At 51.1% G+C, this 25710-nt stretch overlaps 1 protein-coding gene across 8 annotated transcripts in view; it reads left to right on the plus strand.

Moving 5' to 3' along the window:
* Positions 1 to 25710, plus strand: part of DNM2 (dynamin 2) — a 113347-nt gene that overhangs the window by 16339 nt on the left and 71298 nt on the right. For all 8 annotated transcript variants that reach the window (XM_034944902.4, XM_063599872.1, XM_034944901.4 and 5 more), the window contains exon 2: positions 24956 to 25029. In XM_034944902.4, coding sequence (XP_034800793.1) covers positions 24956 to 25029 — 74 coding nt within the window. The remainder of the gene's footprint in view (positions 1 to 24955; positions 25030 to 25710) is intronic.

Here is a 25710-nt window from a genome sequence, read left to right on the forward strand (position 1 = left end):
TGATGATTGCACCATTGCACACCAGCCCAGGCAACAGAGCCAGACCCTGTCTCAAAAAAAAAAAAAAAAAAAAAAAGCCAAAGCCAGAATGTACAGATTTCTTCAATTTTTCCCATATGAGACTAATTAAAAAAAAAATTTTTTTTTTTTTTTTTTTAATCGAGATGGGGGTCTTGCTGTCTGGAAGTATACATACTGAGAAATTTTATTTTTCAAACAAAATCACCCCTTTTCCTGTCTTAGGACTGGACATTGCATCTAGTTGTCAGATCTCCTTAAGCCTTTTTCTGGTCTGGGAAGCAACTCAGCCCTTTCTTGTTTTTTATAACCTTGGTAAGTCATGGAATGTCCCTCAATTAGGGCTTATCTGGTATTTCCTCATGGTGAGCCTGGGGTGTGAGTTTTGGGGAAGAAGGCCATTGGTGAGGTGCCCCTCTCTTCTGTGAATCTTTATTTGTTTGTTTTTTGTTTTTGTTTTTTTTGAGATGGAGTCTTGCTCTGTCGCCCAGGCTGGAGTGCAGTGGCGCGATCTCGGCTCACTGCAAGCTCCGCCTCCTGGGTTCACGCCATTCTCCTGCCTCAGCCTCCCGAGTAGCTGGGATTACAGGCCGCCACCATGCCCGGCTAGTTTTTGTATTTTTTTTTAGACGGGGTTTCACCGTGTTAGCCAGGATGGTCTCGATCTCCTGACCTCATGATCTGCCCGCCTCTGCCTCCCAGAGTGCTGGGATTACAGGCGTGAGCCACCTCGTCCAGCCATCTTCTGTGAATCTTATCAGGAGTATATGATACCAACAAGACTGATAAATTATTGACAGTGATAACTGATGATGCTGACCTTGATCTCTTGGCTGAGGTAGGCTTGCTAGGTTTCCCCACTGGAAAGTTAGTAGTTTTCTTCTTTTCATACTCTATCCTTTGGGATCATGGAAAATTTTATTTTTATTTTATTTTTGGAGAGTCTCGCTCTGTCATCTAGGCTGGAGTGCAATGGTGTGATATTGGCTCACTGCGACCTCCGCCTCCCAGGTTCAAGCGATTCTCCTGCCTCAGCCACTTGAGCAGCTGAGACTACAGGCGCCCACCACCATGCCCGGCTAATTTTTTTTTTTCAAGAGATGGGGTCTCGCTGTGTTGCTCAGGCTAGTCTCAAACTCCTAGACTCATGTAATAATCCTCTTGCCTCTGGCTCCCAAAGGCATTAACCACTGTGCCCGGCCTTTTCTGGCACTATTGAAAAGACCATCCTTTCTCCCTAAAGTTGCTTTTGTCTGGAATTAGTTGGCCATATTTGTGTGGGTCCAACCTGAACTGTCTGTTCTCTGACGTTGATGTATGGCTCTGTCCTTTCGCCAAAACCACATATCTTTCTTCTCTTTTTAAATAGAGATGGGGGCTGGGCACAGTGGCTGACGCCTGTAATCCTAACACTTTGGAGGCAGGTGGATCACTTGAGGTCAGGAGTTTGAAACCGGCCTGGCCAACATGGTGAAATTCCGTCTCTACTAAAAATACAAAAAAATTAGCTGGGCGTGGTGGTGGGTGCCTGTAATCCCAGCTAATTGGGAGACTGAGGCAGGAGAATCACTTGAACACGGGAGGTGGAGATTGCAGTGAGCCAAGATCGCGCTATTGCACTCCAGCCTGGGCGACAGAGTGAGACTCTGTCTCAAAAAAAAAAAAAAAAGAAAAGAAAAAAATAGAGATGGGGTCTCACAATGTTGCCTAGGCTGGTTTCAAACTCCTGGGCTGGTGATGCTCCTGCCTCAGCCTTCCACAGTGTTGGCATTATGGGCGTGAGCCACCACGCCCACTCATTTCTATATTGCTATAGCTTTATAGTAAGACTTGAAATCAGGCCATGTGAGTCCTCTTTGTTCTTGTTTCTCAAAATTGTTTTCTCTAGTCTAGTTCCTTTGCCTCCACATGCATATTTTAGAATCAGCTTGTTGATTTCATAGAAAAGATCATTGTGTATTAGTACGTGGAAAGCCACGGTATTAGTTTTTTTGTTTGTTTGTTTGTTTTTTTAGACAAAGTCTCTCTCTGGCACCCAGGCTGGTGTGCCAATAGTGTTGGGATTACAGGCGTGAACCACTGTGCCCAGCTGGTACTGGTTTTTATAACTGTATTATTCCATCCACTGTCACTACTTCCCCAGGACCAATACAGTTTCTGCCTCCTCAGTCTTGCACCTTTAACCTTGTCCTCACCCCCAGGCTGTTCTCCCTGCAGTGGACAGAGGGAGCCTGTTAAGAATATCCTTCCTAGCTGGGCGCCGTGGCTTACGCTGTAATCCCAGCACTTTGGGAGGCCGAGGTGGAAGGATCTCTTGAGCCCAGGAGTACGAGACCAGCCTGGGCAACATAACGAGACCCCCATCTCTACAAAACATTTAAAAATTAGCCAGGCATGGCAGCGCATACTTACAGTCCCAGCTACTCAGGAGGCTGAGGTGGGAGGATTGCTTGAACCCAGGAATTTGAGGCTGAAGTGAGCTGTGATCCTGTCACTGCACTCCAACCGGGGAGACAGAGGGACACCCTATATCCTTCCTCTACTTGGAATCCTCCCTGGCCCTCAGTTCCCTCAGGGCAAAAATGAAGTCGTCCCTGAGGCTCCATGATGTTCTCATGCAGGTGAGGCGCTGTCCCACCTCATGGCTTTTTCACATGCTGCTTCCACTGCCTGCACTGCCCTTCCCCCAGATAACCCTGTGGCTCATTTCATCAGCATTCTAAGGCCTCTGCTTAAAAGCCTCCTTCTCAAAAGGCTCTCCCCCTGGCCACTCTGCTCAAACGCCCCACCCTGTTCTCTCTGTCCCCTTCCCCTGCTTAATTTTTCTTGGAACCACTTGTCATTCCTGTCATTGTTCCACCTATGCGTTTGGTTTCTTGTTTTCTTTTTTTGGGGAGGAGTCTTGCTCTGACTCCCAGGCTGGAGTGGAGTGGCGATCTTGGCTCACTGCAATCTCTGCTTCCCGGGTTCAAGCGATTCTCCTGCCTCAGCCTCCCAAGTAGCTGGGATTACAGGCGCACGTCAACATGCCCGTATATTTTTGTATTTTTAGTAGAGACGAGGTTTCACTATGTTGGCCAGGCTGATCTCGAACTGCTGACTTCAGGTGATCTGCCAGCTTTGGCCTCCCAAAGTGCTGATTACAGGCATGAGCCACCACACCCGGCCTATTTGTTTGATTTCTCTTTCTGTCTCCCCCCACTAGAAGAGGAACGCCGATGGTAGGGCGGTGCCCCTGGCTGTAGCGCAGTCCCTTGCACGGTGCCTGGCATGCGATAGGTAATCGGGGCACCCATCTCCCTCTCGGGATGCACTCATTGATGTACTTGTCAATCACTGAGCAAGACCCACTCAGCAATGTCTGCTGAGCCTGCTCTGTGCCAGGCTCTGACCTGAACTGCCACCCTTCTGGAGTCAAACAGGCCTGGTTGCCACCAAGAGGAGTTAGGCCTGGCAGAGGAGACAAGCATTAGTCTCACAACAGAAGGAAGTAGGCCGGACGTGGTGGCTCATGCTTGTAATCCCAGCACTTTGGAAGGCCTAGGTGGGCAGATCATCTGAGGTTGGGAGGTGGAGGTTGCAGTGAGCCAAGATCACGCCGCTGTACTCCAGCTTGGGTGAAAGAGCGAGACTCCATCTCAAAAAATAAATAAATAAAAAGGAAGTGGAGACTTTCATTGAGATCAGTATCAAAGGGCACGAGGTGGCAGGGCATGGTGGCTCACGCCCGTAGACCCAGCACTTTGGGAGGCTGAGGTGGGAGGATTGCTTGAGCCCAGGAGTTTGATACCAGCCTGGGCAATATAGTGAGACCTCATGTCAACAAAAACAGACAAAACAAAAAAAACAGGGGAGGCAGGGCTACAGGAGGGCGGGATGAGGACTGGCCACAGTTGGAGGCCAGGCCCTTCCTGGGGATCCCAGCGGTTGTTACTCTTTAAGAAGGACCTGGCCTGATGTGGTGGCTCACGCCTGTGATCCCAGCACTTTGGGAGGCTGAGGCGGGTGGATCACCTGAGGTCAGGAGTTCAAGACCATCCTGGCCAACATGGCAAAACCCCATCTCTATGAAAAATACAAAAAAAAAGTTAGTTAGCTGGGCGTGGTGGTGGGTGCCTGTAATCCCAGCTACTTGGGAGGCTAAGGCAGGAGAAGTGCTTGAACCCAGGAGGCAGAGGTTGCTGTGAGCTGAGATCGCACCGTTGCACTCCAGCCTGGGCAACAAGAGCAAAACTCCATCGCAAAAAAAAAAAAAAAAAGGCTGGGCTCAGTGACTCACGCCTGTAATCCCAGCACTTTGGGAGGCCGAGGTGGGCGGATCACGAGGTCAGGAGATTGAGACCATCCTGGCTAACACGGTGAAACCCCGTCTCTACTAAAAATACAAAAGATTAGCGGGGCGTGGTAGCGGGCGCCTGTACTGTAGTCCCAGCTACTCAGGAGGCTGAGGCAGGAGAATGGCTTGAATCCTGGAGGAGGAGCTTGCAGTGAGCCGAGATCACGCCACTGCACTCCAGCCTGGGCGACAGAGAGAGACTCCGTCTCAAAAATAAATAAATAAATAAAAGAAGGACGTGTTCCCTTGTTCTTCTATGGGGACATGGGGAACTCCTGTACTGTTTTATTTTCCTGAAATATTTTTATTGAAATATAATTCACATACCATAATACCTAATCCTTTTGAAATATACTATTCAGTGGATTTTAGTATATTCACAGTTGTGTAACCAGCACCACTATCTGATTTTGTAGCACTTTCATTTCCCCTAAACCCATACATATGAAGCAGTTCCTCCCTCCCCCAGCACCTGGAAGCCACTAATGTCCTTTCTGTCTGTGAATTTGCCAATTTTGGATATTTCCTATAAATGGAATCTTACAGTATATGGCCTTTTGTGTGTGGCTTTGTTTATTTAGCATCATGTTTTCAAGATTCATCCATGCTGGTTGGGTGTAGTGGCTCACGCCTGTAATCCCAGCATTTGGGAGGCTGAGGCGGGCAGATCACTTGAGGGCAGGAGTTGATGAGACCAGCCTGCCCAACATGGTGAAACCCCTTCTCTACTAAAAATACAAAAATTAGCTGGGTGTAGTGGCACATGCCTGTAATTCCAGCTACTCTGGGTGGCTGAGGCACGAGAATCTCTTGAACCTGGGAGGCAAGGTTGCAGTGAGCCGAGATCACTCCACTGCATTCTAGCCTGGGCAACAGAGCAAGACTCTCTCTCTCTCTCAAAAAAAAAAAAAAAAAAGAATTCACCAATGAAGCCACCTGGGCCTGGACTTTTCTTTGTGGGATGTTTTTTGAATACTAATTAAATTTCTTGTACATCTATTGAGTTTTTCTATGTCTTCTTGAGTCAGTTTCAGTAATTTGGGTCTTTCTAGGAATTTGTCCATTTCATCTAGGGTGTATTTAATTTGTTAGAATAGTATTCCCTTATCATCTTTTTTATTTCTGAAAGGTTGGTAGTGATGTCTCCTCTTTATTTCTGATTTTTGTAATTTGAGTCTTGTCTCTTTTTCTCTTGGTTAATCTAGCTAAAGGTTTGTCAGTTTGGTTGATATATTCAAAGAGCAAATTGTGGTGGTGTTAACTTCTCTCTCCATTTTTTTAGTCTTTTTATTTCTTCTCTAATTATTTCCTTCTTTTCTCTTTGGATTTGGTTTATCCTCCTTTTCTGAGGTTCTTGAAGTGGAAGGTTATTGAAATCTGAAAGTATTTGAAATCTTTCTTTTTTTTTTTTTTTTTTTTTTTTTTGAGACGGAGTCTCGCTCTGTCGCCCAGGCTGGAGTGCAGTGGCACGATCTTGCCTCACTGCAAGCTCCGCCTCCCAGGTTCACACCATCCTCGTGCTTCAGCCTCCTGAGTAGCTGGAACTACAGGCACCCACCACCATGCCTGGCTAATTTTTGTATTTTTAGTGGAGATGGGGTTTCACCATGTTGGTGAGGCTGGTCTCAAACTCCTGACCTCAGGTGATCCACCCACCTCGGCCTCTTAAAAGTGTGGGGATTACAGGCGTAAGCCACCGCGCCCGGCCAAAATCTTCCTTCTTTTTAAATACAGTTGCTTATTACATCTATGAATTTCCCCGTAAACCTGCTTTAGCTGCATCCATAAGTTTTGATATGTTGTGTTTTCATTTTCATTTATCTCAGCATATCTTCTCATTTCTCTTACGATTTCTTCTTTGATACATAGGTTATTTAGCAGTATGTTCATTTCTATATATTTGAGAATTTCTGAAAAACATCTTTCTTGTGTTCATTTCTAACTTCATTTCACTGTGGTTGGAGGAACTACTTTGTATGATTTCAATCTCTTTAAAATTATTGAGTCATGTTTTATGGCTTGGCCTTGAATACGGTCTGTCCTGGAGAATGTTCCATATGCACATGATAAGAATGTGTATTTTACTCTTGGGTGGAGTGTTCTGTACACATCTGTCAGCTCTTATTGGTTTCGTATTTTCTATTTCCTTGTTATCTTTTATTTGGTTGTTCCATCCATTATTATTATTTTTCTTGCCTGATACCAATGCTGATATCCATCCATGATTGAAAGTGGGGTATTGAAGTCTCCAACTTTCTTTCTTTCTTTTTTCTTTTCTTTTTGGAGACACGGTCTTGCTCTGTCTCCCAGGCTGGAAACGTGGTGGCATGATCATAGCTCACTGTAGCTTCTGTCTCCTGGGCTCACATGATCCTCCCACCTCTGCCTCCTGAGTAGCTGGGACCACAGGCGTGTGCCACACCCGACTAATTTTTGTATTTTTTCTAGAGGCAGGGTCTCGCTATATTGACCAGGCTGGCCTTGAACTCTTGGGCTCAAGTGATCCTCTCATCTTGGCCTCCCAAAGTGCTGAGATTACAGGCATGAGCCACTGTGCTCAGCCCCAAATTGGCCAATATTTCTTTTTCTTTTTTTTTTTTTTTTTTGAGACAGAGTCTTGCTCTGTCGCCCAGGCTGGAGTGCAGTGGCGCGATCTTGGCTCACTGCAAGCTCCGCCTCCCGGGTTCACGCCATTCTCCTGCCTCAGCCTCCCAAGTAGCTGGGAGTACAGGTGTCCGCCACCACGCCCGGCTAATTTTTTTTGTATTTTTAGTAGAGACGGGGTTTCACTGTGTTAGCCAGGATGGTCTCTATCTCCTGACCTTGTGATCCACCCGCCTCCGCCTCCCAAAGTGCTGGGATTACAGGCATGAGCCACCACGCCTGGCCAATATTTCTTTTGTCCTGTGCTTTTTCCTTCCTCCCTCCCTTCCTCTTTACCTTCCTCTTTCCCTCCCTCCCTTCTTTCCTTCCTTCCTTCCTTTTTGTTCTTGTTCTTTTCTTTTTCCTCTACCCTTCTTTCTTTTCCTTCTTTCTTTGTTTTTGCTTGATTGCAGCATCATGAGAGAGTCCTGTGCTTTTTTATAGCTGCAAGTATTCCTGGGTCGAGCCTACTCCCACTAACACTGATCACTCTCCCCCTTGAATTTTTAGGTTATTTCTAGTTTTTCCCCTCCTGCCAGAGACTTGGGGGTCCGCAGGCTTGTGTGTCTGCTATGCTCAGGGTGGATACCCTGCAAGGGAGTGCCATGTTGCATCAGAAGTGGATTTAGAGTGATGTTGCCAGGCCCACCAGGAAAGGCTGTGCCAAGGCTCTTTACTGGGGTGCCAAGAAGAAGGGTCCGTGCCTGTTGTGGTGCCAGGCATTGACATCCTTCACTCCCACCCCCGTCACCCTCATGAACTAGTGAACTAGTCCTGTGGAATAGGGCCTTATGCGTGCTAGACCCTGGGTTTGTCCTGCTGACAACCCCATAGTGTAGGTGCTGTTATCCCAATTTCATAGAGAAACTGAGGGCTGGGGAAGTGGCAGCCTTCATTCAGTTCCTGCCGTGAGGCTGTGGCTGAGCTGCCAGGCTGCAGAGTCTTCACCCAATGATCTTGCTCAGTTGTCCCCATGAGGAAGCTGAGCCTGGCCTTCCTGTCTCTGGAGTCCAGGGTTTCCTTTCCTTGTGTGCCCCTGGAAGTGCTGTGTGGTGACCGGGATGGTGCCTGGCAGATGGAGATTAGACGCAGGTTGGATTGGTGCCTCATTGGTCAGGAGGGCTGCTCTTAGCTGTGTGCCAATAGACCGGATGACTTAATCTCTCTATCCTCGGTTTCCCCATCTGCAAAACAGGGTTGGCCAGAGCCCTGTGAAGGTGGAAGAAGGCCCTGTGTGCCTGGAGCTTTGTGCAGTGCCCTGGAGATGCTAGCTTGTTTTTCTTTCTTTCTTTTTTTTTTTTTGAGACAGAGTCTCCCTCTGTCATGCAGGTTGTACTGCAGTGGCTCAGTCTCCGCTGACTGCAGCCTCAACCTCCTGGGCTCAAGTGATCCTCCCACCTCAGCCTCTCAAGTAGCTGGGACCACAGGCGTGTGCCACCACGCCCGGCTAATTTTTTGTAGAGGTGAGGTTTCATCATGTTGCCCAGGCTGGTCTTGAACTCCTGAGCTCAGGTGTTCCGCCTGCCATGGCCTCCCAAAATGCTAGGATTACAGGTGTGAGCCACCACGCCCGGCCGTGATGCCAGCTTCTTTTGCCGTGCAGCTAGCATTTGCTGAACACCTGCTGTGTGCCAGATAGTGTGCTGGAGGCAGGGCAGTGAACAAGACAGATGAGATCCCTGTCCTGTGGAGCTGATGCTGTAGCTGGGGGCCTGAGGGGTGGGAAGGAAGCACAGGTGCTCGGTTGAGAAAAAACATCATGCGGCCAGGCATGGTGGCTCACACCTGTAATCCCAGATCTTTGGGAGGCTGAGGCAGGTGGATCATCTGAGGTCATGAGTTCGAGACCAGCCTTGCAAAACCCCGTCTCTACTAAAAATACAAAAATTAGCCAGGTGTGGCTGGGTGTGGTGGCTCACACCTGTAATCCCAGCACTTTGGGAGGCCGAGGCAGGTGGATCACAAGGTCAGGAGATCGAGACCATCCTGGCTAATATGGGAAAACTCCGTCTCTACTAAAAATAACAAAAAATTAGCCGGGTGTGGTGGCGGGTGCCTGTAGTCCCAGCTACTCAGGAGGCTGAGGCAGGAGGATGGCATGAACCCGGGAGGCGGAGCTTGCAGTGAGCCGAGATTGCGCCACTGCACTCCAGCCTGGGTGACAAAGCGAGACTCTGTCTCAAAAAAAAAAAAAAATTAGCCGTGTGTGGTGGCGTGCGCCTGTAGTCCCAGCTACTTGGGAGGCTGAGGCAGCAGAATTGCTTGAACCCGGGAGGCAAGGTTGCAGTGAGCCAAGATCACGCCATTGCACTCCAGACAGGGCAGCAGAGCGAGACTGTTTCCAAAAAAAACAAAAATACAAAAATTAGCCAGACGTGGTAGCATACGCCCGTAGTCCCAGCTGCTTAGGAGGCTGAGGCAGGAAAATCATTTGAGCCCAGGAGGCGGAGGTTGCAATGAGCCAAGATCCTGCCACTACACTTCAGCTGGGGTGACAGAGTGAGACTCCATCTAAAAAAAAAAAAAATTCTTTAAAAATCAGGCACACAGTGTGATCTGACTTGCAGTTTTCCAAGCCTGTGGGGCAGGGAGCCTGGGGGAGGCTTTGCCCTGAGATGGGAGACTTGGCCTCAGGACATTAGAGCGAAACAGAGGAGGAGGGGATGGGTCTGGATATCCAAGGCAGGATCTGCAGAGAGATACGCTGTGGGGGTGGGACAAAGACCTCAAGATCGGGCTGTTCCTGTCACTTGTGACATTGTGGACTGAGTCTGCCTGGATATTTCCTTATGGGCTGGCTCCCCATCACCCCGGGAGAGTCTCGGGGTGGAGGGAACTAGAATGTGTTTGCCTGGAGGTCACTACCTACTCCCCTGGAAGGAAGGGGCTCCAGGAGGCTGGCTGTGGAATGCAGACTGTGGGTGGTGCCCGGCTGCCTGCCTCTAGTTCACTTGGGCCCTCAGGGTGGTACAGAGCTGGAAATCCATACATGGCTGACCACCCTGTAAGGGCTGCAGACACAGTGAGCGTTCACTTTGCCCTGGCAACTGGAACTGTCTCCTCCAGTCTTCACCACAACCGTTTTACAGAGCAGGACACCTGTTGCAAGATGGGAGAGACTTTGCTAACAAGGTCCCACAGCTGGCACACCCCAGGCTGGCTGGGGGACTCAGGCCACCCCTTGCAGTGGGGAGCAGTTAGGATGACACCGAGGACACCCCTAGGAGGGCGGAGTTGCGAGCTCCAGGACCCCACATTTGAGCAGTTTCCCCGTCACTCTTGAAAATGCTGCTGGGCCGGCCAGTTTCTTTGGGGTTTCTCAGTACTGCTGAAAGTTACAAGGTCAACACCGGCCTGCAATCACAGTTATAAAAAAGTTATAAAAGCCTGACATTCAAATCACGTTGGAGACTATAAAACAGCAAGTTTTTCATTTGCACACCTCACATGACCTCAAGCCTGCTGTCCATACACAGGAAATGGGGATGTGCAGAAAAAAAACCCGAAGTGGAGGACATCATCCCCCACGCATAATCCAGTCCGTGCATCGCACTTGACCTTCGGCACTGCAGCCTGCATTGCTCCCCGGACTAGCTCCCAAGATTGATTTAGCCAGTTCCCTGCCAGTGGACATTTAGGTCATTATCGGTTTTCATTCCACAAAGTACTGCCCTCAGGGAGTCGGCTGTCCTTGCCAAACCACTGCATTAATATGTTTCTGGGTGCTGGGGAAAGGGCGCTTAAGACCCCTGCCCTCAAGGTGTTGATATTCTAGTTGGGACTGTTAGATAAATAAGCAATTAGGCTGGGCACGCCTGAAATCCCAGGGCTTTGGGAGGCTGAGGTGGGAGGATCGCCTAGGCAGCATATCACTACAGAAAAACACAAATAAAAAAAGTTAGCTGGGCGTGGTGGCAAGTGCCTGTAGTCCCAGCTACTCAGGAGGCCGAGGGAGGAGGATCGCTTCAGCCCAGGAGTTTGAGGCTGCAGTCAGCTATGATTGCATCACTGCACTCCAGCCTGGATGACAGAGTGAGATCCTGTCTCTGAAAAAAGAGGTGCAAATAAACCAGAAAAGTACCAACTAGTGGGCAGTGCTGTGTTTAGAAGGAAAACAGGGCAACATGAAGGGGAGGTGGGCATCAGTAGGGGACAGACCTCTCTGAGGAGGTGACATCTGAGTTGAGTCCCTGGTAACCGGAGGTAGCCAGGATTGTGGAAATACTTGGAGGAGATGAGATGGTCTTTCCAAGCAGGAGGCCAGCATGTGCAAAGGCCCTGCGACAGCAATGTCTGGCCTCCTTGCTGTTTCTTTTTATTTCATTTTTTGAGACGGAGTCTCACTCTGACCTATGCTGGAGTGCAGTGGCATGATCTTGGCTCACTGCAACCTCTGCCTCCCAGGTTCAAGCGATTCTCGTGCCTCAGCCTCCTGAGCAGCTAGGAGTACAGGCACACGCCACCACACCCCACTAATTTTTCTGTATTTTTAGTAGAGACAAGGTTTCACCATGTTGGCCAGGCTGCTCTCGAACTCTGGACCTCAGGTGATCCACCCACCTCGGCCTTCCAAAGTGCTGGCATTACAGGTGTGAGCTACCACGCCCAGCCTTTTTGCTGTTTCTTGACCACCAATGTGGCTGGAGGCAGGGAGTGAGGGGGTGGTGGGGGAGGAGGGCACGGAGGTGACAGGGCCATGGGGGGCACTTGGGAACTGTCAAACCGTCAAATGTTATGAGCAGAGGAGGGTCATGTTCTTACATTGTATCGAGTTTTCCTTTTTGTTTTTTTGAGATGGAGTTTCACTCTTATTGCCCAGGCAGGAGTGTAATGGTGTGATCTTGGCTGACTGTAACCTCTGCCTCCCAGGTTCAAGCGATTCTCCCACCTCAGCCTCCCGAGTAGCTGAGATTACAGGCGTGCACCACACCTGGCTAATTTTGTATTTTTAGTAGAGACAGGGTTTCTCCCTGTTGGTCAGGCTGGTCTCGAACTCCCAACCTCAGGTGATCCACCTGCCTCGGTCTCCCAAAGTGCCGGGATTACAGGTGTGAGCAACCGTGCCGGCTTTTTTTTTTTTTTTTTTTTTTGAGACAGAGTCTCACTCTGTTGCCCAGGCTGGAGTGCAATGGCGTGATCTCACAATCTCAGCTCACTGTGACCTCTGCCTCCTGGGTTCAAGCGGTTTTCCTGCCTCAGCCTCCCGAGTAGCTGGGATTACAGGTGCCCACCACCACGCCTGGCTAATTTTTGTATTTTTAGTAGAGACGGAGTTTCTCCATGTTGGCCAAGCTGGTCTCAAACTCCTGACCTCGGGTGATCTGCCCGCCTCGGCCCCGCAAAGTGCTGAGATTACAGGCATGAGCCACTGCACTCAACCAATTTTTTTTTTTTTTTTTAGTAGTAGAGACAGGGTCTCATCATGTTGCCCAGGCTGGTTTCAAACTCTTGGGCTCAAGAGATTGCGTGCCAAGGTGCTGGGATTATAGGCACGAACCACTGTGCTCAGCCTGAGTTTTACTTTGATTCAATGGGGCGAATGTTCTCTTTTGGGTATCATGGTAAGAGTTTCACAAACCCTTCCACCTCCTCTCTGAGGCAGGTGGCATCATTCCCACATAACAGATTGGGAAACTGAGGCACAAAGAGGTTACCTGACCTGCCCATCTTGTCCAGAAAGGAAATACTGGATTCCAGCCAGGGCCTGGAGAGTCCCAGAGCCACGATCACGAATTGCCACAGGTCACCTCCTGCTTTTGCTCCCAGCCTGTTGTGTCCCTTGGATGAGACCAGGGAGCAGGTGATGCCACGGCTTGAGTGCCAAGGGCGGGCCTCGAGCCGGGAGCTGCAGGATTCCTGATCAGGGAGGGGCGGCTGGGCTGGGAATGTTGGGGAGGAGTGAGGCCAGGAGTGGATTGTGGAAGCGAGAAGTCTCCTCATCTGTCAAATGGCAGATTTGGCCCATTGTTCTGCAAGCATTGGTCATCTGCCTCCTGCCTGGGTGTGTGTTGGGTACTGGGGAGAGAGCAGAGAAGGGGCCGATACGGGACCCTGCCCCCATGAGGCTGCCACTCTAATAGGATGTTGAGGTGGGGGCAGGGACAGACTGCAGCTGGGTGAACACATCAGGCGGAAGATGCCAGTTGTGAGTGGCACTGAGCATTGAGCGGGTTGATGTGTGAAAGAAGGGGAGCAGCTTCCTATGGCGGGGGGAGGGAGGGTGCAGTTTGCTGGGAGCTGCCCGCCTGCTCTGTTAATGCTGGAGGAAGAAGGTTCCAGGGTGAGGGAACAGCCTGGGCAAAGGCCCTGGGGCAGGACAGTGTCTGGTGTGTTTCGGGAACATGGAGGAGGCATATGTGGCTGGAGTAAAGCCAGCAAGACAGAGAGTAGGGGGAGGTGAGGACAGAAAGGTGACAGGACAGGTCGTGCAGGGCTTGGGGGGCTGCAGGGAAAAGTCTGGCTTTTATTCTAAGTGAAGCGGGAGCCCAAGGAGGGCCCTTAACCAAGGGGTTTACAGTGACATGGTGTGCACAGGCACCTTGTGGCTGCTTTGTGGGAGGCAGATTGTGGGGACCAAGGGCACGACTGCACTGGTGTAGGCAGGTGACAGTGGGACACGCTGACAGCCTTGGACGTGGAGGGAATTGAGCAGAATCAGGCCTGCTGTGGAGGTGAAACCAGCAGGACTTGCGGCTGGACAAGGCGGGTGGGTGAGGGCCGGGGGAGCCCCAGGTCTGCAGCCTCGTGAGGGGTGTCTCCCCTCCCTGCCCTTTGGGGTGACCACAGGGATGCAGTGGCACCTACCTGCGGACACCGTGTGGGCCGGGCACTGTAAGGCTTGGGCGTCCTTGCTGGGTGACCAATGGCTATTGTTGGAAGGATGAGGCAGGGACCGAGGTGGGCAGAGGAGACTGGGCATGGGTCCCCACTTCTGCTCCAACAGAGCCACAGAGAAGCCCCTGAGGTGGGTGCGGGTGACTGCGGGTCTGCCTCATTGGTGTCCCACCCACGTTCATGTCCTGGCTCTGCTCCTCCCTCGCTGAGTGTCCTGGGCAAGTCCTGAGACTGCACTTCAGTCCACCTGTCTGTGAAATGGGACTTTTGGCCCTGGCATCCTTGTGACTTTCAACCCCTCTGGGGTTGTCAGAGGATTTGCCGCTATGTTGCCCGAGATGGGGTTAGAGACAGCCTGTTGGGCGGCCAGCGTTCCTTGTGTGGCTCTTATCAGAGTCCTGAGAGAAGAGGCCAGGGTGGAAATTGGCCCTGGAGTGTGGGCTCCTGCCGAAGCCTCTTCCTGTGGCCAGTGCCATGCTGAAGGCTGGCTGTGGTGTCACGTGAGCCCTCCCAGCCACATTCAGGCTCAAAGAGACTGTGCTGAGCATATGGTGACAAGGAAGGGATCCCAGCCCAGGGTCCTGGCCAGGCCCTGCCAGCACCAGGCTGCACAGGTGAGGGGTGGCTGGCCCTGGGGTGCTGGCTTTGAGCCACACTGCTGACTCACCCTCTGTGGGCTTATCTGTTGATTCTCCCTCCCATGGGAAGGCTCTGGGTTTGAGCCTGCATCGTTCCTGCACGTAGCCGTCCCCACCCTCATAGGGGCTGGAAGTCAAAAGGCGCCTGGTGGAGCCTTGTGGTCTGTTCAAAAAACGGTAAATAAACAGCCTGAGCTTCTGATCTGCTGGACTCAACCTGGCACCTCTCCCATCGCTGCTGGGTGCTGCCTCCCAGCTGCACCCTTCCCTGCCTGTCCCCTACCGCCTTCCTGGAGCGCTTATCCCCTTCCAGGGAGAGGTGGCCCACTTTAGAGCTCTGAAACCCGCTCTGGTGGGGTGAAGTGACTTGAGCCAGGCCAAGCCGGTGGCTGGGCCCTCTTTGGCAGACAGGAAGTGTCCTCCCATTTCATGGATGGCCAAGTCAGTGCCCAGAGAGGGGTAGAGACCTGTCCAGGGCCATACAGCCCAGGAGGGGCGGAGCTGGACTTTGAACCCAGGCTGCCTGGCTCCACAGTCTGGATTCTTCTTACCCATTCAACAAATACTTAATGAGCACACACTGTCTGGCAGGCACTGTTCTAGGTGCTGAGGATCTAGCAGTGACCAGGCCAGGTGCAGAAGTCTTGGCGTGTCACAGGACTAGACCTTCATCAGAGGCCGTTTTGCTGGGAGTGGGAAGGGGTGTGTATTTGGGAGGGAGGGGCGCAAGCCATCACACCTGCCCATGGCCAGGTAGGCAGGGCCTATGGGAGGGTTTCCTGGCAGAGGGAACACCCCCTGCAAAGGCCTGAAGGCCAGCAGTGCCAGAGAGAACTCAGAGGAGGCAGGTGCAGGGGGTGGGGCTGGGGAACCCGGTCAGCACTGGGACTAGGACTGGACAGGACGGGCTAGGACCAGTCACTTGGTTTCTGCAAGAGAGAAGCTTGGAGGCAGGATCTTCATTTTAGAAAGGTCACTGGGGAAGGTGGGAGGTTGGGCCAGGACCCTGGGGCCTGGCCTGGGCCCATGGATAGAAGGCCAGGTACTGAAATGATGCAATAGTACTAGGCTAGGTGCAGTGGCTCACACCTGTAATCCCGGTGCTTTGGGAGGCCGATGCGGGAAGATTGCATGAGGCCAGAAGTTTGAGACCAGCCTGGGCAACATAGCGAGACCCTGTCTCTGCAAAAAATAAAAAAATTAGCCGGGCATGGTGGTGTGTGCCTGCAGTCCCAGTTACTTGGGAGGCTGAGGTGGGAAGTTCACTAGGGTCCGGGAGTTCAAGGCTGCAGTGAGGTATGATTGTGCCACTGCACTCCAGACTGGGCAATATAGGAAGATGCCATCTCTAAAAAAAAAAATTAGCCAAGCATGGTGACATATACCTGTAGTCATAGCTACTCAGGAGGCCGAGACTGAGGTTTGCCTGTACCCTGGAGTTTGAGGCTGCAGTAAGCTGTGATTGTGCTGCTGATGCAGCCTGGGCACAGAGTGAGATCCTGCCTCTAAAATAAATAAGGCCGGGCGTGGTGGCTCACGCCTGTAATCCCAGCATTTTGGGCTGCTGAGGCAGGCGGATCACCTGAGGCCAGGAGTTCGAGACCAGACTGGCCAAAATGGCAAAACCCCATCTCTACTAAAAATACAAAGAAATTAGCCAGGTGTGGTGCTGGGCGCCTGTAATCCCAGCTACTTGCGGGGCTGAGGCAGGAGTAAGCTGAGATTGCGCCACTACACTCCAGCCTGGGTGACAAAGCAAGACTCCATCTCAAAAAAAAAAAAAAGTTAATAAACTACTTAATTGTGCATCTCCTGTGTGCCAGCCCTACTCTATGCTTTGGGGATGGAATGTTGGAGGATCCCACCTTGGGGAGCTGTGTGTGAGCTCCCCACACAGCTCAGATGGGGGTATGGGGTCTGTATGTGAGCCAGAACAAAATGCAGCTAAGTGACATTTAGCATGTGTTAGTTCCACAGAGAAAAATGAGGCATGGGGGGCGGAGGTGGGAGAGGTGTGAATGGGGGTGAGAGAAGTCTCTGAGGAAATGTCATTCGAGCGGAATCACTCTGAGCTTGGCAAGGTTACCCTGTCTTACTGACGGGAAACCTAGACCAGAGAGGCCAGAAAGCCCGCCCAGGATCACACAGCACAGAGGTGGCCAAGCAGGGACTGGAATGCAGGGCAGCCTGGGTGCACAGAGAGCACTGTAGCAGCAGCAAAAGGAGAGGAGAGGAGTAGGTAGATTTCAGTCCTCTCAGAATGCGGATGGGATCAAGGAGGAGGAAGTAGTTGACGGAGGCTGGAAAGTCACTTCCTGCTAAGTGGCCAGTGTCAGTGTTCCAGGCAGAGCTGCTTGGGAGGCGGTTTCTGGAAGGCTCCAAGTACTCCTGCTGCTGTGTCCCAGAAAACCCTCAGGGCCAGGCCCCTGCTCACCAAGCTCCTAGGAGATTTCTGGGGGGCTCATTTCGGAGGCAGTCCAGGCCGAGGGTGAATGTTGGTGCCCTTTGCATGCAGCAGTCTGGGAACTTTTAGAAGCAAAATCGGATAAGTCCCAGGGCTCCTGGCGCTCTCAGCCTGGCGTGCGAGGCCCTCTGCGCCTGCCCTGCCCTGTCCTCAAACTCTCCCCTGAGAGCTGCGTCTCCGTCGCCCAGGCTGTGCCCTCCTGTGCCCGACTTAGAACTGTTCGGAATAACACTCAAAATTTTAAGGAAATTAAACACTCGAACAAAGGATTTTTAGCAAAGCAATTTTACTTCTGTACAGAGGGGTGCTTGTCCTTGGCCAGTCGCCATGAGAGCACACCTGAACAAAGGGACACGAGAGCCTTTATTCCTGACGCAAGTCCTGCTCCTGTACCCTCTCCCCATTGGCCGGGGTCGGGTCATACAATCTAAACCAATTTTGGTTGGCTAAACATTTGAATTTTTGTAGATAAGGTGGGCACGTAAAAGAGAGAGGAAAGGGGAAGGGATGTCTGTAGTGAACTAGAAAGTTAGTCTTCTTTTTAAATAAGGGAAGGAATGTGAGCTGGTACTGGTAACGCCTGGTACTGTGGCGTGCCTGGGCATCTAACAAAGCCAGAAAGGAAAAAGGAAAAAAAGAGAGTGTGTATGTGTGGGGGGGGTACTATGAATTAAAAGATTGATCAGCCTATTTGAAGAGAAACCTCATCATATTCCACACTACCAATACCCCAGGCCCAGAAAGTCACCTTCTCCTGCATGTGCCCACAGCTCCGTGTTCTCTTGGGCGTCACTCCCGCCCTATGTTCTGAAGCTGTGATTGTCCGTTGTCTGAGCTGGGCGCTGGTGGCGTCTGGGGCATCACCATTGTCCTCACAGTGCCTGGCGCCTCAGACACAAAGCGGAGTCACAGGACAGCACAGGCCACAGGCAAACACCAGAGGTCCAAAGCCGGGCCCTGGCTGGGAGTTACTGGAGGGTCTGCCTAAGATGTGTTCGCTCAGAAGGCCAGGTGCCCTGGTGGTTAGACAGCTCAGGCCCTGTGCCTTCAGTCCATGTTCATGCCACCCCCAGATGCTGTGTGACCCTGGGCAGGCAGGCCCCCACCCTCTGGGCCTCATTTGCATCTGTAAAATGGAGCCAGCAGACCCATTTTAATGGATCCTGTCATGGTTAAATGGGTTAATAGGCAGGTGCAGTGGGGTCATTGCAGGGAGTTCAAGACCAGCCTGGACACCATAGTGAGACCTTGCCTCTACCAGAAACTTAAGGTGGCCTGGTGTGGTGGCTCACGCCTGTAATCCCAGCACTTTGGACTCCATTGCACTCCAGCCTGGGTGACACAGTGAGACTCTGTCTCTTAAAGAAACAAACAAACAAAAAAACCAAAAAACTTAAGGTGGTGGTGGGTACCTGTGATCCCAGCTACTTGGGAGGCTGAGACGGGAGGATCACTTGAGCCCTACAGTTGGAGGTTGTAGTGAGCTGTGACCTTACCACTGCACTCCAGCCAGGGCAGCAGAGTGAGACCCTGTCTCTATTTTAAAAGAAATCAAAAAGGTTAATAATCATGAAAAGTTCTCAATGCCTTGCTTGGCATAGAGTCAGTGTTGAATAGCTATTAGCTACTCTAATGTTTTGAACTCAGTAATGCGTGTGCATGATGCGGAATTCAAAGATGTCGGAGAGCATGCAGTGGCTCCTTCCCCACCAGGCCCCAGCCGCCCCGGGTCCTGTTTTGTTTCCCTTTGGTTGTCTTAGTCACAAAGTACAGACTTTCTTCTGTACCTTTTCCTTCCCCTTCCCCTTCCCCTTCCCCCCTCCCCCTTCCCTTCCCCCCCCACTTCCCTTTCTCCTTCCCCCTTCCCTTTCCCTTTTCCTTCTCTTCTTCCTTTCCTTTTCTTTCTTCAGTAAAACTGATCACTACAAACCTTTTCTTTTTTTCTCACTTAGTACACCAAAAAGGGAGTTACATGTCTAGAAAGGACAGGCTCTTTTTGTGTGTCTGTTGCTGCATAGCGGCATGGATAGGCCATAATTTATATATAAATACACGTATTTTATTCTATTTTAAAGGTTTTTGTTTTGTTTTTTTCCCCCGAGACAGAGTTTCGCTCTTTGTTGTGCAGGCTGGTGCAATGGCGCGATCTCAGCTCATTCCAACCTCTGCCTCCTGGGTTCAAGCGATTCTCCTGTCTCAGCCTCCTGAGTAGCTGGCATTAAAGGCACCCACCACCACGCCTGGCTAATTTTTGTATTTTTAGTAGAGATGGGGTTGCACCATGTTGGCCAAGCAGGTCTCGAACTCCTGACCTCAAACGATCCACCCACCTCGGCCTCTGAAAGTGTTCGGATTACAGGCGTGAGCCATTATGCCCAGCAATATATCTTATATATAAGGTGATTGAAAATATATGTTTTCAAAAAGAAAACATATTTTCAGTCAGCTTCCTTAGGTTGAACGTAATTTATATTTAACTAGTCCCCTGTTGCTGGGCTTTAAAATTCTTTGAGATCTGAATTTTTCGTCTTATTGAGAAACTAACAGGGTTGTAACAATTCTGTGGGCAAATTTTAATGGAACATCCACCCTGTACTTTTGTATCTGAATCTTCACGAACATGTTCTCCTCGACTTGTGACCTTTTCCTGAGATTTCAGTTAGATATAGTTAATCGCTTACGTCTTTTTTTTTTTTTTTTTTTTTTTTTGAGACGGAGTCTCACTCTGTTGCCAGGCTGGAGTGCAGTGGCGCTATCTCAGCTCACTGCAGCCTCCGCCTCCCAGGTTCAAGCGATTCTGCCTCAGCCTCCTGAGTAGCTGGGACTACAGGCACCCTCCACCTCGCCTGGCTAATTTTTTGTATTTTAGTAGAGACGGGGTTTTACCATGTTGTCCAGGATGGTCTTGATCTGCTGACCTCATAATCTGCCCGCCTCAGCCTCCCAAAGTGCTGGGATTATAGGCGTGACCCACTACACCTGGCCAATCGCATAAATCTTAAACATATACCTTGATTTTCTTGTCTTCTTCTTCTTCTTCTTCTTCTTTTTTGGAGACAGTCTCCCTCTGTTGCCCAGGCTGGAGTGCAACGGCGCAATCATCGCTCACTGCAGCCTCAGTCTCCTGGGCTCAAGTAATCCTCCTGCCTCAGCCTCCCGAGTAGCTGACACTACAGGGGAATGCCACCATCCGCAGCGAATTACTTTTTACTTTTTGTAGAGACAGGGGCTCGTTATGTTGCCCAGGCTGGTCTCCAACTCCTGACTTCAAGTGATCCACCCACCTTGGCCTCCCAAAGTGCTGGGATTACAGGTGTGAGCCACTGCTGCAAGTTTTGATTTTCTAATAAATGATGGTACCTTGGTACCTACTGGCTAGATCAAGATGCAGGACTTCTTCATGGTCTCAGAAAGTCCCTCCTGCCCCTTCTAGTCCATTTCCCGAAAGGGAACCACTGCCCTGATTTCTATCTCCAGAGACTAGCTTTGCCGGTTCAAGTTCAAGTCCACCCTGTGACTCAGCAAGAGAAACAAGGACATGTGTCTACAAAAAGCGCATATAAGAATGTTCAGAACAACTTTATTTGTAATAAATTCAAGCTAGGAAGACCCCAAATGTCCATCCAATGGTGACTAGACGAACAGACTGTAGTCCATCAGTGCAATGGACAGATTCGACCACGAAAAGGAATGAACATCAGACACACGAAGCAGACAGGATGTCTGTGATTGCATCACATGCTGCTCCTGTGTTGTTTTATCGTTGACATCTTCCACTTGCACACTTCAAAAATAGTCATTGAAAGGATGGAGCAGGGGCACTGTTGTGAGGGGCACGTGCTGTCACCACCGCTGCTGGTGATTCAGTGTCTAGGCAGCGCCACATGGTTTCTGAGATGCTGCATTTGTCTTTTTTTTTTTTTTTTTTTTTTTTTTTGAGACAGAGTCGTTCTGTCACCCAGGCTGGAGTGCAGTGGCGTGATCTCAGCTCACTGCAAACTCTGCCTTCCAAGTTGAAGCGGTTCTCCTGCCTCAGCCTCCCAAGTGGTTGCGATTACAGGTGCCCACCACCACACCCGGCCAGGGTTTTTTTTGTCTTTTTTTTTTTTTTTTGTATTTTGTATTGTTTTTGTTTTTGTTTTGAGATGGAGTCTCACTCTGTCACCCAGGCTGGAGTGCAGTGATGCGATCTCGGCTCACTACAATCTCCACCTCCCGGGTTCAAGCCATTCTCGTGTCTTAGCCTCCCGAGTGGCTGGGATTACATGCTTGCGCCCCCACACCCGGTTAATTTTTGTATCTTAAGTAAAGGCGGGGTTTCACCATGTTGGCCAGGCTGGTCTCAAACTCCTGACCTCAGGTGACCCACCCACCTCGGCTTCCCAAAGTGCTGGGATTACAGGCGTGAGCCACTGTGCCTGACCTGAGACACTGCGTCTCTGATGTGCAAGATGCCAAGTGTCCCTGCCCCTCAGGTCCCTACCTGTGAGCTAGGTGGCCTGGGGCTCTGGTAGGGCCAGAGCCAAGGCTACTTGTAGCGTTCATGAGGTTAATCCCCTGGGACAGCCTGGTGTCCACTGTGACTACTGTGACGGAAAGACAAGGGGCCATGCTAAGAGGTGACTTTGGGGTCTGTCACCTGCATGGGGGCGCCCGCTCGCTGTTTCCCTCGCTCAGTTCACTCCGCCTCCCAATTGATGTAGCTTGTTCCCTCAGTCCCCCTGCTCAGAGAACCCTCTCCAATTATCCCAGCCCCCAACCCCTCTCACCCCTGCAGTATGTCTTCCTCGCACCCACCCCCGTCAGAATGTTGGTGCCAGTGTCACCAGCACCTCCCCAGGTGCTCAGGAGCCAGTGAGAAAGGTTCGCTCCTTTTCATGCAAGCCATGAGCTGTGATGTTGTCCAAGTCTCGTATCCTGTTTGTGCCTCAGGCTCCTCATCAGCCGAATGGGAGGCTGACGGAAAGGGATTAGAGCTCAGGCATCAGCTTGAACTGGGGCACATGGCGTGACAGGCCTAGTGCCTGGCAAGCAGGTCCCTCGGGCTCTTTGTCATCCTCAGGAGTGTGGCTCGAAGACAGGTAGCATCCCAGGCCTGGAGAGCTGACTGTGCTGCCTGTGGCTGCAGAGACAGGATGCAGAGGCCAGGGCTCATCCCCCAGAGCCTTGCAAGTGTCTGTAGGGCGCTCCCCTCTGTCTTGCCTCCTCCCACTCTCTGGCTCTTCTCTATCCAGCCTGCCCTCAGGTTGTGACCATCCACCTCCCAAACTGCCCTGGAATCTGCCTACGGCCTGTCCACTGCCCTCCGTACCCCTGCCTGCCATCTCTCTGGTTTCGCCCCTGATGTCACTCACATGAACCACAGCGGTCACCCCCACCTGCCTCCTGCTCCTGCCCTCTCCTCTGCCCTGCATCAGCCAGAGGGGGGTTTAAAAGCTTACGTTTGTTAATAATCTGGCTAAAGCTTAACATTTATTGTAATCCATCCCTAAATCCCAGCTGGTGGCCTTGCTCTAACAGTGATGACCAGCCTCCTCATCATAATCCCCAGCACCGCCACCCTCAACCCCCCAGCGCTGACCACTGGAGGCTGCTTCTAAAACTTCAGCCCTGCTCTGCCAGCGCCCCTGTTGCCCATCACGATCCCTTTTCTCATGCAGTCCAGGCTGCAAGCCCCCGCCGAGGGCTTGGGCTGACTTGTTGTGTAGTCAGTGCTGTGTCTCTGCACCCAGCCAGAAGTGGTGGGACAGCCCCCCGGCTGACGGGCTAGAACCCATCATCCAGGGTGTGTGGAAAGAGCACATCTCCCCCCGACTCCACCCACTGGATAATACATTCCCAGGAATTTCCAGTGCCCAGCCCCAGCTGAGAAACAGGTCTTCTGGAACCCTCCAGCACCCTCATCAGGGGTTCCCAGCATGGGTAGGCCACCTGCCAGCTGGGAATGATTGTAGTGCTAGTGACACTCACTCAGGGACCCAGGATGCTGTCTCGTTCTGTACAGGGCACAGCTGTACAGTACCAATTGCCCTGTGTCCTGTACAAATTTTCAACGATCCAAACATCTAGGTGCAAAACCTGTTTGAAATTCTCTGTGTTGGCCAGGCACGGTGGCTCACACCTGTAAGCCCAGCACTTTGGGAGGCCAAGGCGGGCAGATCACCTGAGGTTGAGTTCGAGACCACTCTGGCCAACATAGTGAAACCCTGTCTCTACTAAAAATACAAAAAAATTAGCCAGGCATGGTAGCGCGTGCATGTAATCCCAGCTACTCAGGAGGCTGAGGCAGGAGAATCGCTTGAACCCGAGGCAGAGGTTGCAGTGAGTTGAGATCGAGCCACTGCACTCCAGCCTGGGCAACAAGAGCGAAGCTCTGTCTCAAAAAAAAAAAAAAAAAAAAAAAAGAAAGAAAAAGAAATTCCCTGTGCCTAGAACCTTTCACCATTTTGTATGAAACAACAGAATTTCCTTTCGAGCCTTTAATGTACCCCGAGCCCACTGTTTCTACTTCAGTCCTCACTGGAAAGCTTTCATTTTCCTTTCTGAGTGTACAGGGTGACTTCCTGTCTTCCTCCTTGCTGGAATCCTGGTGTATTCACTGTAAGTCGGAGCAGGCTACTCCCTCTGTCTTTTGGGGTGGTTGTGCCTGAGTCTTCTCCATTGTGAAAGACATGGAATTGATTCCTTTCTTCCTTCCCTCCTTCCTTCCCTCCTTCCTTCCCTCCTTCCTTCCCTCCTTCCTTCCCTCCTTCCTTCCCTCCTTCCTTCCTTCCTTCCTTCCTCCCTTCCTCCCTTTCCTCCCTTCCCTCCCCTCCCCTCCCTCCCCTCCCTTCCCTTCTTTCCTTGATGGAGCCTTGCTCTGTCGCCCAGGCTGGAGTGCAGTGGCACGATCTCAGCTCACTGCAACCTCCGCCTCCTGGGTTCAAGCGATTCTCCTGCCTCAGCCTCCTGAGTAGCTGGGATTACAGGCGTGTGCCACCACACTTGGATAATTTTTGTATTTTTAGTAGAGACGGGGTTTCGCCATGTTGGCCAGGCTGGTCTCAAACTCCTGACCTCAAGTGATCCGCCCACGTCGGCCTCCCCAAAGTGCTGAGGTTACAGGCATGTGCCACTGCACCCGGCCAGGATATGTACTTTTCTTAAACAGCTCTGTCGAATAGTAATTTACATTCCGTGAAATCGATCCATTTCAGAATTAGTGGTCTTTAGTCATTTTACAGTCCTTTTTTTTTTTTTTTTTCCACACAGAGTCTCGCTCTATTGCCTAAGCTGGAGTGCAGTAGTGCAGTCATAGCTCAGTACAACCTCAGCCTCCCGGGCTCATGCCATCCTCCTCTCTCAGCCTCTCTAGTAGCTGGGATCACAGGCGTGGGCCACCACGCCCAGCTAATTTTAGTTTAGTTTAGTTTAGTTTAGTTTTTGTAGAGATGGGGTCTTACTATCTTGTCCAGGCTTTTACAGTTAATTTTAGTAAACATCACCATAGTCCAGATGTAGAACATTTTCGTCACCCCAGAAAGCTCCTTCCCCTCCATTGGCAGTCACCCCCGTTCCCACATCCAGGTATCCACTGATCTGCCTTCTGCTTCTGTAGATGTGACTTTTCTGGACATGAAACACATCCTATTTTGTCATCAATAACTTTCCTCGTATTTTACCCATATACATGTGGCATTGTGTTGATTTAAAACACATAGGAAATGTGTTGATCTCCTGGGTATGGGGGAAATTTAACAAATACATGCCAGGGAATGGGCCCCCTGGGAGTACGGGGGGTGGGGCACAGCCTGCCAGAGGGAAATGGTTCTGGTCACTATGACCTTCCATGCGTACCTTCCTGAGCTCTTCAGGCCTCAGGACCCTCCAAGACCAGAGCATTCCCCAGGGCCCAGCTGGGGTTGGTGCCTTTGCTGAGGTCGCCCAAATTGCAAGACAGAGTTGCTCCACCACATGTGGTCACACTTCCTGCCCCTCAATCCGGACGCATGAGTAATTTCTGTCCCTCTCCCCCCCTCACAGGGACTTCCTTCCCCGCGGTTCAGGAATCGTCACCCGGCGGCCTCTCATTCTGCAGCTCATCTTCTCAAAAACAGGTAAAGTGGGGCGGCCTGAGGTTCAGCAGGAAGTGGATGTGGATGTGTGGTGGCCAGGAGTTGCTGGGGGCGGAGGGTGGAACTTGGGTCCTGGGCTGTCATTGGACATTGAATTCACGTGTTCCACATGTGTGAGGAAATTGAAAAACGGCTCAGTGAACACTTACACACCCACGCTGCAAGCCCTCAGCTGTGACCAGAATGCCAGGTGCCATGTGTGCTTTCTTTTTTCTTTTTTTTGAGACAGAGTCTCACTCTGTCACCCAAGCTGGAATACAGTGATGCGATCTTGGCTCACTGCAACCTCCGCCTCCCGGGTTCCAGCGATTCTCCCGCCTCAGCCTCCCAAGTAGCTGGGATTACAGGCATGACCCACCACGGCCGGCTTTTTTTTTTTTTGTATTTTTAGTAGAGACAGGGTTTCACCCTGTTGGCCAGGCTGGTCTTGAACTCCTGACCTCAAGTGACCCTCTCACTTCGGCCTCCCTAAGTGCTGGGATTACGGGCATGAGCCACCACACCGGCCCCATGTGTGCTTTTCATGTGTTATAGATAACCCGATTTTGCTGAACGCTTTCAAAGTCAGTAGCAGACGTGGTGACACATCCATCCTTCACGCCCCAGTGCACCTCCCCGTGCAATAAAGACGCCTGTCTACAAAGTCCCAAGCACCATGCCCCA

This window comes from Pan paniscus, chromosome 20 (genome assembly GCF_029289425.2).
Source record: "Pan paniscus chromosome 20, NHGRI_mPanPan1-v2.0_pri, whole genome shotgun sequence".
Lineage (NCBI taxonomy): Eukaryota > Metazoa > Chordata > Mammalia > Primates > Hominidae > Pan > Pan paniscus.